The 15,894-nt window shown below is 44.2% G+C and overlaps 1 protein-coding gene across 1 annotated transcript; it reads left to right on the forward strand.

Moving 5' to 3' along the window:
- Nucleotides 1-210: 210 nt before the first annotated feature.
- LOC149420059 (uncharacterized) lies at nucleotides 211-6,630 on the forward strand. Its single transcript, XM_089636942.1, has 3 exons — nucleotides 211-532; nucleotides 1,268-2,596; nucleotides 2,804-6,630. The coding sequence occupies exons 1-3, from the start codon at nucleotides 211-213 to the stop codon at nucleotides 6,628-6,630; spliced, it is 5,478 nt and encodes a 1,825-aa protein (XP_089493068.1).
- Nucleotides 6,631-15,894: the final 9,264 nt, after the last annotated feature.

The raw sequence follows: 15,894 nt of genomic DNA on the forward strand, positions 1-15,894 counted from the left end.
TTCTCATCCGAGAGTTCTCGGGAAAGTAATACTTGTTTGATTTAATGTTTTCCTACTGCCCCTGCAAAAACTCTCAGATCAAGGTGTCAATGTGTGCCGGTGCCCTATTGAATTTGCAGTATTTGTGCGGGCTTCACTAACTTGGTCCCGTACAAATTGGTCCTTCGAGCCGGATCTACGCATTACGCCTTTAATCGTGCTTCAGTAAAGATGCCTTCGCTTCGCAGTGGCCATAAAATCTCTACGTCATCCGGGGCGTCGCGATCAGCAACCAGCGTTCCCGCAGACCGAGACAAACGTATGTCTCGCCGAGCCCCGGACCCTACTTCCAACTCTCCGACTGATGTTCCCATTAGCCAAGATGCACCCCAGCAAGCTGATCAAGCTATGCTTGCCTCGGACTCCATTGAACAATCAACCACAGCTTGGGGTCCCATCCTGACCCACAGTTCCCCGGCCCCCCAGGAGTCCGACGGAGAGGATGATGACCAACGGTCAGAGTCAACTGAGGATGCAATACAAATGTTGCGCCGTGAGTTGCGCACTCGAGAGAAGCAGCACGTTAAGCACACCGCCAACCTACTTGCAGCCCTGGCAGCAGCAACAAAGACATCCGCCGCACTGCAAGCAGGCCACCAACCTGCCGATTCCAGGTTCACAACTACCCAAGCCCCCGTGGCGCCTGGAGCGTGGCCCGCCTCGAATGCCGGCTACGCTATCACAGCACCCGGGCAAGCCTCGAATGCATGCCCGGTGCAAACAGCGCCTGGAGCGTGGCCCGCCTCGAATGCCGGCTACGCTATCACAGCACCGGGGCAAGCCTCGAATGCATGCCCGGTGCAAACGGCGCCTGGAGCGTGGCCCGCCTCGAATGCCGGCTACGCTATCACAGCACCCGGGCAAGCCTCGAATGCATGCCCGGTGCAAACAGCGCCTGGAGCGTGGCCCGCCTCGAATGCCGGCTACGCTATCACAGCACCGGGGCAAGCCTCGAATGCATGCCCGGTGCAAACAGCGCCTGGAGCGTGGCCCGCCTCGAATGCCGGCTACGCTATCACAGCACCCGGGCAAGCCTCGAATGCATGCCCGGTGCAAACAGCGCCTGGAGCGTGGCCCGCCTCGAATGCCGGCTACGCTATCACAGCACCCGGGCAAGCCTCGAATGCATGCCCGGTGCAAACAGCGCCTGGAGCGTGGCCTGCCTCGAATGCCGGCTACGCTATCACAGCACCCGGGCAAGCCTCGAATGCATGCCCGGTGCAAACAGCGCCTGGAGTGTGGCCCGCCTCGAAAGCCGGTTACACTATCACAGCACCCGGGCAAGCCTTGAATGCATGCCCGGTGCGTACACTGCCGGGAACACGGCCCGCCTCAAATGCTGGCCACGCTATCATAAAACCCGGACCCGCCTCGAATGCACGCTCAGTGCACATACTGTCGGAAACTACGGGACACACGGCACCCGTGGCAAGCATTCCCATAGCCGATTATACTCTACCACAGTACCCCGAGCGACAGCCCCAAGCAGCAGTACCTGGAGAAGTGGAATTTACGCATAACAGATCGCAGCAATTCCCTACGAGTCAGGATTTTTCACCACTGTTTCCGCCACTGCCTACGGCCGATGAGACAGCACAGCACACTCACGAGTGGGTGCAAAAAGGCGCTGATCAGCTGTCCCAGATCACCTCAGCAATAGCAGAGGGTTTTCGCACGTCCCGTGCCCAAGAAAGCCCTCGCACGATAGAGGACGATACACGGATGGCCGCCTTAATCGCAAGGCAGACCACGGCCAAGGATCTTCCCCTCTTCCTGGGTGACCCGCTCGAGTGGCCCACATGGAAAGCCCAGTACACCCAATCCACAACCACTTGCAGAATGACTTCATCTGAAAACCTCATCCGGCTGCAGCGTGCACTAAAAGGGAAGGCTCGGGATGCAGTCGGCCCTCTCCTCATGGATCCCGCTCAAGTTCCAGAGATCCTCTCTGTCCTCGAGCAGCGATACGGTGGCGCCAGCGCAATAGCCACGCTGATGTTGGAAAAGGTGAAAAAGCTGCCGTATCTCACAATAGACGCAACCCTTGAGGACCTGGCAGACTTCTCCGGAACCGTCCAGAACTTGGTGACATCACTTAGGATCCTTAGGACTGACGGATACCTGACCAACCCCACCCTACTGAATGACATCACAACAAAGATGCCGATTACGCTACGGATGACCTGGCTGTATGAGACACGTGGTCTTACGAGTCTAGCTACAATAACTCAGCTGGCAGCATTTCTGAAAAGTATGGCTAACGCTATACCCAACAGCGGGATGATCGACCCAGTGCGACCTCGACCGCGACGGACCGAGCAGGTGCATGTAGTAAACGGTGAAGAAGTTAAACCAGACTCTAGACCCGCTGAATTTGTTACATCGCATAAGAGGAGTGAGCCTTGCGAAAATAAAATGAACAATACGCGTAAACGCAAACTGTCTAGTGAAAGTTGCGGCCAGTGCGGTGGCAACCACAAAACTCGCGAGTGCGCCGAGTTCGCGGAGAAAAGTCTCGCCCTCCGGTGGACAATGGTGCGACAGAAGAACCTGTGTCGTAAGTGTCTGGATCGACACCACTCACGGGACTGTAAAACCAAGGCATGGTGCGGCATAGGAGGGTGCAGATCACCACATCACCGTTTGCTTCATGACCCACAGTTCGTACCGGAAGGTGCTGTCGGTGAGGTTAACTTGTGACGCCAGACGACGGACCGGAGCGTGCTGTTAAAAATTGTGCAGGTTATGTTGGGCGTCCCCCAAGGAAGCAAAGTTTTGGTGTTCGCGCTCCTCGACGAAGGCTCAACTGTGACACTTGTCGACGCTGACATCGCGACACGGATCGGGGTGAGCGGCCCAGTCCGCGGCATACGGATCCATGGCGCCAAAGGGATGTGCACCTCTGACACACTCTCCCGCCGAGTGAAGCTGACCATAAGAGGATGTGATAGCAGTGACACCTACCACATCATCGCCAACACGATCTCCGACCTCAACCTGCCAGAACAACAGGCACAGGGAAACCTTGTCACCCCAAAACTTTTGATAGGGCAAGACAATGCTCATCTGATCGTTTCACGGGAAGTGCGCGAAGACCATGACACTACGCGAATAGTGTCACGAACCGCACTGGGGTGGATCGCCCATGGGGGTGTCGGGACTGGCAGTGACAATAAATCCACGACGCTGGCACTACAAATTGAATCAGCCGCAGATATCCGCCTAAGAGAATTGGTAAAATGCAACTTTGCCGTCGACTCTCTTGGCGTAACTGCCGCGGTGAGAACCCAGGCAAGCGAACAAAGGGCCATCGCACTAATGAACACGACTACCCGGCCTCTTCGCACTGGGAGGTGGGAAACTGGCCTCCTGTGGCGTAATCCGGAAGCCACATTGCCTGACAACCGGCAGTGCGCGCTGAAACGACTTCATTCCCTTGAGAAGAAGCTGGCAGCAGATCAGAATCTGGCAGCAGCCTACAGCGACAAGATGAGCCAGCTGGTCAACAAAGGATACGCCAGGAAGCTGTCTAAACTGGAAGCGTCAACAACCGCACCCAGAAAATGGTACCTGCCGCACTTTGCGGTGACAAACCCCAATAAGCCAGGGAAGATCAGGATAGTGTTTGACGCCGCCAGTCGATGCCGAGGGACCTCCCTTAATGACCAGCTGCTTACCGGCCCTGACCTGCTGTCTTCCCTCTTAGGGAATATTCTGCGCTTTCGAGAGGGAAACATCGCCATTGCCGCAGATATCAAGGAAATGTTTCTGCAGATCAAGATAAGGCGGGAGGATCAGCTGTCCCAACTCTACCTCTGGAGATTACCGAACCAACACGAACCTGATACTTACCAGATGTCATCTATGATGTTCGGAGCCACTTGTTCACCGAGCAGCGCCCAGTTCGTCCGGAACAAGGTAGCCGGGGAATACGAACATGAAAACCCGATTGCCGCAGCAGCCATTCGTTCTAAATTCTACATGGATGACTACCTAGATGCGGTAGACAGTTGTCAGGAGGCTGCCTCACTCGTCCACGGTGTGAGCACCCTCCTCGCGAAAGGAGGATTCCACCTAACTAGCTGGGCATCTAACAGTCCAGCTGCCATAGCCGGTGTTCCCACAGAAGACCGGGCCAGTTCCACAGTGCGGATCAGCGGTGGAGGTACGGAGACGGAACGAGTGCTCGGACTAGTTTGGGACCCATCCACTGATAACTTCCTGTACTCATTCCAAGAGGCGATCACCCCAGAAGTGGCCACGCGACCCACGAAAAGGCAGCTGCTCTCAATAGTAATGAAAATCTTCGACCCAGTAGGCTTCATTTCCTGCCTTACAATCCGGTCGAAGATACTGCTGCAGGCCGTGTGGCGCTCGAGTATAGGCTGGGACAACCCCATTACCCCTGAACATACACAGAGGTGGACCGAATGGCTGAGCCTGTTGAATACACACAGCATTTCAGTTCCGAGACGCTGCCTCCATCTCAAGCAGAACAGCGTGACCCTACATCTCTTCTGCGATGCGTCAGAACAAGCCTGCTGCGCTGTCGCCTATTACACCGAAGAAGTAAATGGATCCCTACAGGCGACATTTCTGGCCAGTAAATGCAAAGTGGCGCCACTGAAGCCCCTCTCCATTCCCCGCCTTGAGTTACAAGCCGGACTCATCGCGGCAAGACTAGCCCAGACCATCCACAAGGAAAGCCAGGCCCGTATATCCCAAACGTACTTCTGGACAGACTCTGCAACCGTATTGTGCTGGTTACGAACTGACCCACGTACGTACTCTGCCTTCGTGGCAAACAGACTGGGCGAAATAGATGAGTTAACCAACATACTCGACTGGAGATGGGTGCCAACCAAGCTCAATCCCGCTGACATCGGTACAAGGGACTCAGATGTGCCCGACCTATCACCCAAAGGAAGGTGGTTTACCGGCCCGGCCTTTATCATTTTACCTGAGAGTGCGTGGCCAAAAGAGCGTGCACCTGTCAAAAGGCCCGACGACCAGACACTAGAGGTTAAGCCTCACTACGTCGGCCTTCTATCAACTGCAAGGGAAGCCTTACCATCCATCGAGAGATTCTCCTCATGGCAACGGCTGATTCGTGCAACAGCATGGGTTCTCCGCTTTGTGAAACAATGTCGGATGAAAGTTAACAAATCTGTAGGGGGCCCACTGCGAGCGGAGGAGATCAAGGAGGCGGAAGACAGATGGATAAAAAGGTCTCAGGAGGACGCCTTCAATACTGACATGACCACCCTCAAGCAAGGCCAAATGCTGCCGACTGGTAGTCGTCTGAACCCATTAAACCCCTTCTTCGGACAAGACGGCGCCCTGCGGATGGGTACCCGGCTGCGAGCTCTAGTGAAAACGAAGTGTGTAGCACGGACTCCCGTCATCCTGGATGGAGACCACCCGTACACTCAGCTCCTGATTCGCCACTACCACCAGAAGGCGGACCATCCCAGCACGGAGAAGACGGTCGCAGAGGTGCGGGGCGATTTCTTTGTACTGCGTCTGCGCACTACAAGCAGGAAGATAGCACACGCCTGCCCCACCCGCCACATAAGGAGAAGCAAACCCTCTCCACCACTAATGGGGGCGCTACCACCACCTCGACTGATGCATCACATCCGCCCATTTACACATTGCGGACTCGACTACTTCGGGCCTATGGAGATCACGGTTGGCAGACATCGGGAAAAACGATATGGAGCCATCTTCACTTGTCTCTCGACCCACGCCATTCACTTAGAACTGGCTGCCTCACTGACCGCAGACTCAGCCATCATGGCCATACAGCGGATGACTGCGCGAAGGGGACAACCCGCAGCCATGTACTCCGACAACGGAACAAATTTTCATGGAGCCGATGCAGAGATGAGAGACGCTCTGGTATCATTGAGCCACGATGCCAGAATGCTTGATGCCATAGCCACCCAGGGCATTGAGTGGCATTTCATACCTCCAATGACGCCCCACATGGGGGGAGCTTGGGAGAGGCTTGTACGGTCAGTAAAAAGAGCCCTGAGCACCACACTTAAGGAACGGGCACCTAGAGAAGAAACCTTACTCACGGCCCTGGCAGAGGCTGAATTCACAGTGAACAACAGACCACTCACTCACATATCAGTTGACCCACGCGACGAAGAGCCTTTGACCCCCAACCACTTTCTTCTAGGGTCGGCTGGAAAGCGTCCCCTCTTGTCCATGTTTGGCAAAAAGGAAGAGGAAATATGCCTTCGCCGCCAGTGGCGTATCGGCCAGCAACTTGCAGACATATTCTGGAGGCGGTGGCTTCTAGAATACCTTCCCACCATGGCAGCTCGGCAAAAATGGCACAACCCGGTCACACCCATTAAGAAGGATGACCTGGTGGTCATTATGGACTCCACGCTGCCACGGAACAGCTGGCCGCGTGGCCGCGTCCTTGAGGCCGTGCCCGCCGCCGACGGACAAGTCAGGACAGCCCGTATCCAGACAAGTTCCGGAATATATGTTAGACCGGCCATTAAAATCGCCGTCATACTACCTGCTTCAACAACACCAGCCGATCCAATCACCAGCACGACAACACCTGCCTAGCCGAAACCCCTTGCAATGACATCAACTGCAAACACGAGACGCTGGGATGAAACAGAACACGCCCGACGGAGTAGCTGGGCGCAGCAGAGACTGCACCGTGGGGAGTATATCGGACGTGCAGAGCCAAAGTCATTATGAGATAACAAGATCTCAAGTTTTTACGATGTCCTTAATATTTTTGATAAAACCATTTAGATATCTGCGTCAAAATAAATATGATACTATAATATTATTCCACATCCTTAATGTGCGACTGCTATAGTTAATATTAATGGATTTTCGGCGCCACCATACATTTAAAAACTAATGTTTTTGTTTTGTTCAACACAGTGAAGAGATAAGGGTGATCGCTAATTACTCTCATTGAACATGTGTGAAATTTAATGTATAATTTTGTCCAATAAATAGAGAAGTAACTGGTACAAACAGGCACTTCTCATCCGAGAGTTCTCGGGAAAGTAATACTTGTTTGATTTAATGTTTTCCTACTGCCCCTGCAAAAACTCTCAGATCAAGGTGTCAATGTGTGCCGGTGCCCTATTGAATTTGCAGTATTTGTGCGGGCTTCACTAACTTGGTCCCGTACAATATCTATACATTTGTAATGCCGAAACGTTATTGAAATTTCCTCGATAGAAAAACATCGCAAAACAAGCTCCGAAAATTATTAAAAACACGTTTTGTTCTGTTATTTAATATTATATTATAAAGCGTTTATCGAGAGATTTTTGCTCTATTTCAAACAAGTCGTGTTTTATTAAATATTTTCACAATTTTCGCTTAATTATTGTCGTTTTTTAATATTAGCCCGCTCCCTCTAACATTCGTATTTAAATATCTGCCTTTCAAACCATCTTCGAACGCTTACTAAGGGGCCTTAACCAACTTGATATTTCCAGCTTTTCCGTTGGTTTGCGCTCCAACGAATTATTGTAATGAAATCGGTAGAAACAAATTACCTTGCAGACCTCGTTCTTACACAATCGAACGTGCTAATAATGACTAAGACGAAACCAAGCGTGTACCCACAGAATATCCGAGAGCGATTCGTGGATATATCCAAAAGCATTTTGTACCCAGGTAGATAGTCTTACAAAGATGCAAATAATGATTTCATGGGGTCACTGTACACGTAATCACCAGGCTAAGGTTTTCACCATATATTCATCTCGTTAAAAATGCATTTGTGGTCCATTGGTCGGATAATTGATTGCTCTGAAATTTAAACTGAATTTAAATTTATTTCAATTTTCACCAAACCAAATTGAACCGACAGATATTTTTTGTTATTTTAAATCATTTTTTTCAACGTGTTATAATATTACACGTAAAAAATAATATAAGAAAAGAGAAAAGTCTTAATAAACCACTTTTAATAGTTTGTCAGTGGGTGCTTTCCAAGTTGTAAAGAAAAAAATTACTTACATATATTGATGTATGATCGTGTGAGAAATGTGTGTGGAGATTGGCAAAGAGTGTAAGGCTGTGGTAAGCGTAATTAGTAAGATTAAGAATGGGATGCTTAGATGGTTTGAGATAGTAGAGCGATTGAACTAAAAAAAGGAGTCTAAGGAGATAATATGACCCGAATGTGAATAGTAGAATAAGTCGGGGACGCCCGAGGAAAACATGGCACGAGCAAGTGAACCAGATACTTGAGTCGGAAAGGAGGGTTACACGCCTTTAGATTGGAGAAGGGCTGTGATCATGCCGTTATACAAAGGTAAAGGGTCACTTATGGAATGTGATAATCATAGGGCTAAAACATTGTCCAAAGAAGCGAAGATAGCAGTCCACAATGGAGTGCTGGTACCTACCCTGATGTATGGAAGTGAGGCATGGAACTGGCAGAGAAAGGATGAAATTAGACTGAATGCTATATAAATGAGATCCCTGAGGCGTATGTGTGGTAAAACCATGTACGATCGTGTGAGAAATGTGGAGATCCGCCAAGAGTTCAAGGCTGATGTAAGCGTAATGAGTAAGACCAAGAAAGGTACGCTTAGATGGTTTGAGATAGTAGAGCGATTGAACGAAAAAAAGGAGTCCAAGGAGAAAATATGACCCGAATGTGAATGGTAGAAGAATTCGGGGACGCCCGAAGAGAACATGGCACGAGGAAGTGAACCAGTGTGTATGAATGCGAATGAGGCAAGGAGTGTGTGCCAAGACCGAGTTGCCTGGCGGTCCGTCCTCTCTGCCCACCACTGCAGGGATTTGGCGTGTAGTGTTGATATTTTGAAATTCACCCCTTTCTTCAGAGACAAATGGAAAACTAAACATCAAAAAGAACAAATTTTGGTAGAGTTTTTAAAATGTTCGCACGAAATAATGTAAAGATGTCAGTATAATTGCATAGGTCGTCCTATTTTCGTGCTATGCTCCGTATAATGTAAAGACCAAATTATCATTTGAAAAAGTTTCTCAGAAAAATTAGTATGTAATAGGAAAACATGTAAAAATAATAATAGTGCAGAGATTGGAGATCTGACCGCAATATTCTTAGTAAAACTTCTCTGACAATTTCCAGTGATTTTGATGTTTATCTAATTATAGGCTAGCCTAGAAGATTGTTAATAAATTTCATAGAAATCCAAAATAATACAGTTGAATAGTTAAGCCAAAATGCAAATGGTAATCTAATCACAGCGTGGGTAAATTTATATTTTTATATACACCGTTCCAACGATTCTACTATTAACCCTGACATTCAATTAATTTACTTTTGACCTTTATTCGTTTTCAATATTTAATTAATATTTTAGATGAAATATGAATTATCTCGTATAACAATATAAAATAAAAGGAAGTCCAGTGGATAACCTATTAGGACGGATATTATAAATGTAGGATCAATGAAGCTCAAAGTATTTATAAAATAAATATTTTCTTTTCAAAACATTGTTAATCAATTTAAGAAACGAAAAGAAGTTTACGTTTCTAATGACTACCGTTATTAAACTTAAAAAAATTTCGATATCTGACAAAAAAAATAACAAAATAAACACTCGTTTCAAATAAACCACTGTACATACGCAATATGAATAATTAGTTTTGTCCGTATAAAAAGCTCAATTCATACAAATCCAATATTGTATTTGTATGCCTTTCTTGAAAGAATTTAGTTTTTATACTGACAAAACTATTTATTCATATTCATATGAATGGTCGCAAAGAAAAAAAATCGTCTCAATATTGTAAAGATAACTTGCATAAAGCGTATTTCAATAAAATAATCTTCATCTCTTAATATCGCTAATAAAACCAACAATAATTATTATCCAATAAATAAAATCTAATAATAAAAATATAAAAGATACCTACCATAATTTAATATTGAAACCTTGGGAATTTAAACACAAAACTACATTACCGCCATCTGTTGATGATGATTGTCTGTAGCTTATTTAGAAGTAATTCAGTATTCAAAAAGTTTTGTTATAATCCGTCAGGTGGCAGCTTTAAAAATATAAATACCTAATTAAGTATAAAAGATATGTTTCAGATTGGAGTATTTCACCGACAATGTAGTGAATTCGTGGGAATGTCTCAAATTAACCATATTATTTAAATTAAATAATTCATATCGAGTTTATACTAAGGACGGGTTGGTTCGGAGAATATGAAAAATTCTTCAAATTTCAAAGTTAATTTTCAAGTTCTGTGAAAGATTTTTTTCAAATTCAGTTCTGTCAAGCAACTAGTCTATAATTATATAATAACAGAATTTGAATAGGACTTTCACAGAACTCGAAAATGAATGTTGAAATTTAGTGAATTGTTCAAATTCTTCGAAACAACCCGTCCTAACTACAATTCACTGACTAAATAACACATTACCAAGCACCATCTCAACTAAATATAAATGCATTTGTAGGACAGCCAGTAGATTACGAGTAGACACGGAATAGAGCCATCTTTTAACTATTGTGGAACATTCATTCATACTCCAAAAAATGCTGCGTACTGAATCGATTGGTACTCGACGAATGGACTGTAATTTTCAACACGAAAATAAGATTAAAGAATTGTGTGTATCACAAGGAAAAAGTGGGTCATTACCTTGTGAATGTTGTTGCTTCAATTGGAAGTTCTGATGTTGGCCTAGAATGGGCACTATAGTTTATAGATGTACATCTGGTATTGTTTCACAAAAAACGGATTTTGTATCAGAAATATTTTTTGTTTCAAACATGAACGGTTTTTTGATCACTCTCGATAATATAAAATATTTATTTAATTTAGGATGATTGGGGCTGATAATTTATACTGTTTTCCGATAATTATTACGAGGGGGGGCGCGACAAATATGCAACAACAAAAATAACATATCGTCGCATTAATTCGTAGAATGCGTAACCACCAAATGTAAAATTTTACAGGAGGCACAAAAAACCTCGTAGTGAAAAAAAATGAAAGACGGCTCATTCTTTTTATTTATGTTTCGAACATATAATATACTTCGAAATTTATTTTCAATCATTAAACTTTTGTAAGTTAAGGCTTTCTATTTCAAATCGGAGTTAGGAAGTTTACATAAAAACCAAGAATGGAGATACGTATTTTACAAAAGATACATACTTTTCTGCAAACAGTTTTATGAAATACCTAGCGGAAAATTTGGGAGATAGGAATTTTTCATTCACAAAATAAAACACAACAATGTATGTATATGTCGAGGCAGTCTATTTAGATGCATTTTAATGATGCGGAAGGTAATCGTAAAAGGAGTGGTAATCTTTTTCTAATGTCTGTTTTAAGTCTTGTAAATGCTGGTACTTTTCCTTAATTAAGGGATTAAATCTGGCTCTCAAGTGAAATCTTCAAACTCTGAAGATCATTACAGATTTGGCAACGGTTTTGTGCTGGGTGAGATCTACACTGACCGGGAGTAGTCGTGTCAGAGATGCTCGTTAAGTGACGCTTGGGGTTGATGAAGGAGATTGTAGAAGAATTTGATCTGACATTGTCGATCACCCTTGTAGAGTCCTGTAGAAATAAAACTGATGTACTTACTAGGGTTTGCAAGACCCGGGCAAAGAGTAGCCATGACAGGAAACATTGTGAAAGAGACTCCTCAGAGTGTGAAGATAGGTGGGAGAGACTTGAAAGTGGAACTGGTGAGCAAACATGTGCTTTAAGCGTAGAAACTCTTCATGCTCAGCATCACTTTGGAGTAAAGTGAACGCTTCATCTTGCCCGGCTGGTCGATCCCGAGGTGAGAAGAAAAGACGTCGATAGATGCGGGCGTTCCTGCGTACAATGCAGGACAATTGACTCTCCGACATCATCCCATGAAGCGGGGACATTCGAGGTTTAGCTTCGTTCTTTAAATTTAGAGTCGTCCATGAAAAAAAAATAAGAGTCCATGCTAGTGCCCTGAAGGGGTAACCATAAGTTGCCTATACCGGGGCGGGTAAGTTGTGGGATCCTCGAATCCCATGAAGCGGGTAATCTTAATGTTGTGACAACCTGGAGTCGCTTGGCAGTTGATGTTACTCATTTCGGTAGGAAATGTTTACTCACATTTATCGATTGCGGTCCAAGTAGATTTGCCGTGTGGCGGGAAATCGAGTCAGATAATGCAGCTTCGATTGACAGACATTTGGAAGAAGTGTTTCGGGAAGAGGCCCGCCCAAAGTAGTTCTCATGGACAATGGTACTACATTTTGTTCCTACAGTGTTACAGATAAGTGTAAGAGATGGAATGTTCGTCAAAGATTTCGTGCGGCATACCGACCAGCTGGAAACGGTATAGTTGAACGACATCATCAAACAATAAAGAGAACTGCAGCCAGAAGTGGAAGCGATCCCCTGCAGGCAGTGTTTTGGTACAATCTTTGGCTGCAAAAAGTCAGGATGATCAAGGTGTTGCGCTGTCTAGTATAGTTCACACTTACTCGTGGAGACACCCTTTTGCGCAAGTGAATATAGAAGAGGAAGTATTGACTGAGTTCTAAGTGGACGATCTTGTTTCGGTTAAACCAGTAGATGGGAGATGCACATCGTGCATGGAAGGGTGACAGGACTTACTTCAGTCAACAACATCGAAGTAGATGGCATGCCAAGACATGTGCTTGACCCGCGGAAGATGCCTGACAGAGAACGGACTGTGTCTGAGGAGAGACGAGATGGAATTGCCGCATGTTCCACCGTCAATATTTTGGGTTTGTTTGAAGAGGACAGTGAAGAACCGGATCCGGATATGCATCAGGAGGAGATCCACTTGCAAAGAGATGGTGACCTTGAAGAAGAGATAATCACAGAACAACGACCTATTAGGTAGGACGCGAAGGGCTCTGGGTTAGTTAAATCAATTCGTGCAGTGATGATGACATCAGGAGGGCGTGTGGTGATAAGCAGGTACCACTGTAAAAGCGGTGAACGCAACCGCAGAGGCACATAAAACAAGAGAGCTACGGCAGAGAGTCATACGGTGCAGAAGACGCCAGTTTAGACTACAGATACAAACACTATTCGTGACTTCACAATTAAAATTAAGGTTATAAAATGTTCAAAATTGATTAATCAACTTATCTCAGGTAATTTCACGGTAAAACTATTACACCGTAAATAAATTTCCTCAGTCAAAAACACAACAAGCGTGCACGGCTCACTGGCCAATACTGAATTAAGGAGTTTCGAAGTATTCGCGAGTAAAAATGGCACCATGGTGTTACACATAATTTGTGTTAATTTTAAATCTAAAAGGTTAATTTTTTTTAAATTTTCGAGTTTTACTAGTCGATGCGGGACTAATTTTAACACCAGATGGCATTAAAAACGTATTTTCGAAAAATTTGGAGTTACGCAGTCTACGAATTAATGCGACGATATGTGGAATACTCTCTGGTAAAATCTGTATATGTTCGAATTGGTATATTTCAAATGTATATATTCCTATAATGAAAATATGATTGTATGTAATGTGTTTTCTTTTTCATTTTAATTCTTATTTTTGTTATCTCTACAGATGTCCTAAGTCTTCTAGCAGCTGTTTGTTCCATTATTATTTTTGTTATCTCTACAGATGTCCTAAGTCTTCTAGCAGCTGTTTGTTCCATTATTATTTTTGTTATCTCTACAGATGTCCTAAGTCTTCTAGCAGCTGTTTGTTCCATTATTATTTTTGTTATCTCTACAGATGTCCTAAGTCTTCTAGCAGCTGTTTGTTCCATTATTATTTTTGTTATCTCTACAGATGTCCTAAGTCTTCTAGCAGCTGTTTGTTCCATTATTATTTTTAGGCTTATTTTATTTCAACAATACCTGTGCATATTTTAATATGTACTGTTAATTATGTTTTTGTGTATATTGTAGGCATTCTGCAGCCTAACCACTATGCACACTATAATAAATGTAGTCACTTAGCCAATAAAAAAAATTAGAGTCCTTGTGAGAACCCTGAAGAAGTAACCATCTATTACTTATACGAGGGCAGGTAAGCGGTGGATGTAGGACCTTCAGTCCTGCTAACATGTAGATGGTGTTTTTTTTTTTTTAGAAGGGTTAATAAATCATAGGTTAGCTATCTGGGCAATCTTCACCATGCTGCCCAGAATTCAGCGCAACTGCGTTTATACCAGAAACATAGCTATCAAAGCCATGAAGTGTGGTGTTCCATTCTATCAGTCCTCCACTAGATTCCTGATTGTTAGCTAGTGTGACTCCAATGGCTATTATGACCAACATTATTACTAGAGACCGGATTATATGCATTTGCATATTTGCCCATGCAAATGCATATTTAGACCCTTTTCAGCGGTAGTTGCATATTTTAGCAAATAATTTGAGATCTTGCATATTTACGCTTGCTGACGGCCTGCAGAGAACTTGAAAAGGCAAATCATTCTACGATCGCCAGATTTGTGAATGAGGGTATAAAAAAAATATTTCCTGAATCTTCTGCAGATGAAAATGTGTATGTGTTGCTCTCAGATGCTGCCCCCTATATGATCAAAGCAGGCAAAGCCCTCCAAGTATTTTAACCCAATTTGATTCATGTGACGTGTTTTGCTCACGGAATTCACAGACTCGCCGAAGAAGTGAGATCCACGTTTGCGAATGTAAATAACCTGATTTCATCAGCAAAGAAAGTGTTTCTTAAGGCGCCTGCTCGTATAAAGGCCTACAAAGAAAAACTGCCAAATATCCCTTTACCTCCTGAGCCAGTAATAACACGTTGGGGTACATGGATCGAAGCTGCGATGTTTTACCATGAACATTTTGAAGCCATCAAGGGTGTTATCAATGACTTCGATAGTGCAGAGGCTTTGGCAGTTTTCCAGTGCAAAGAATCGTTTGACGACGCCAGTATTAAAAAAAACCTAGCTATGATTACCACTCATTTCGCCTACATACCTGCAAGTATAAAAACGCTTGAAACTCATGGATTGGCATTGAATGCATCTATTCAGGTTATGAAGGAAATTCGCCTTATGAATTCCTCGTTGCCACAGCTATTCCCGAGTAAACTCAAAGAAAAATTTGAAAACATACTGAATAATAACCTAGGGTTTGAACCTTTGTGCCAAATTGATAACTTCATCAACGGGGCAGGTGAAATTTTGCCCGGAACAATAAGTTCAAAAATCGCACCCAAATTTAAATTCTGTCCAGCCACATCAGTAGACGTAGAAGTCGTAGAATGTTCCTTTTCCGCTTACAAAAATATATTTAGCGATCGTAGACACAATTTGTCTACAGAACATTTAGAACAGTACTTAGTCATATATGTTTTTAAAGGTAAATTCTAAATTTTATTGTTAAATACATTTTATAATTGATATTTTCCAAAATATAATTGTTAACCTTGAGAACTAATAGCTTACTAAAATAAAAAAAATATGTAAAAATACGACTTCCTGTATTATTTCATGTTGCATATTTTGACCCTTTTTATGGATTTTCGTGCATGTTTTAGCTATTTTTATTGCATATTTGCATGCATATTTTGGGCTATTTTTGTTGCATATAATCAGGTCTCTAATTATTACAATTGAGTCGTCGACATGCAAAAACTGCTCGGGAATTTCTGAAATCCGTAGAAGTTACGAAAAACTGTTTGGAACACATTGAAAAAACTTTTATGCAAAATATCAACATTTATTCTGTTGGTATTTAGTAAAAGAAAAAAATATTTATTTATTTTCAATTTACTAAGTACATTATGATGATGTATTAGAACCAGCAGAAATTTCCAGGGCGGATTTGCAAGTCGATGACTCAATTCTTCTGTAGTACCATTTCACAATGTTTGGCCAT

Source organism: Hesperophylax consimilis, chromosome 11, assembly GCF_061612785.1.
Source record: "Hesperophylax consimilis isolate HC1 chromosome 11, BYU_Hcon_1.0, whole genome shotgun sequence".
Taxonomy (NCBI): Eukaryota; Metazoa; Arthropoda; class Insecta; order Trichoptera; family Limnephilidae; genus Hesperophylax; species Hesperophylax consimilis.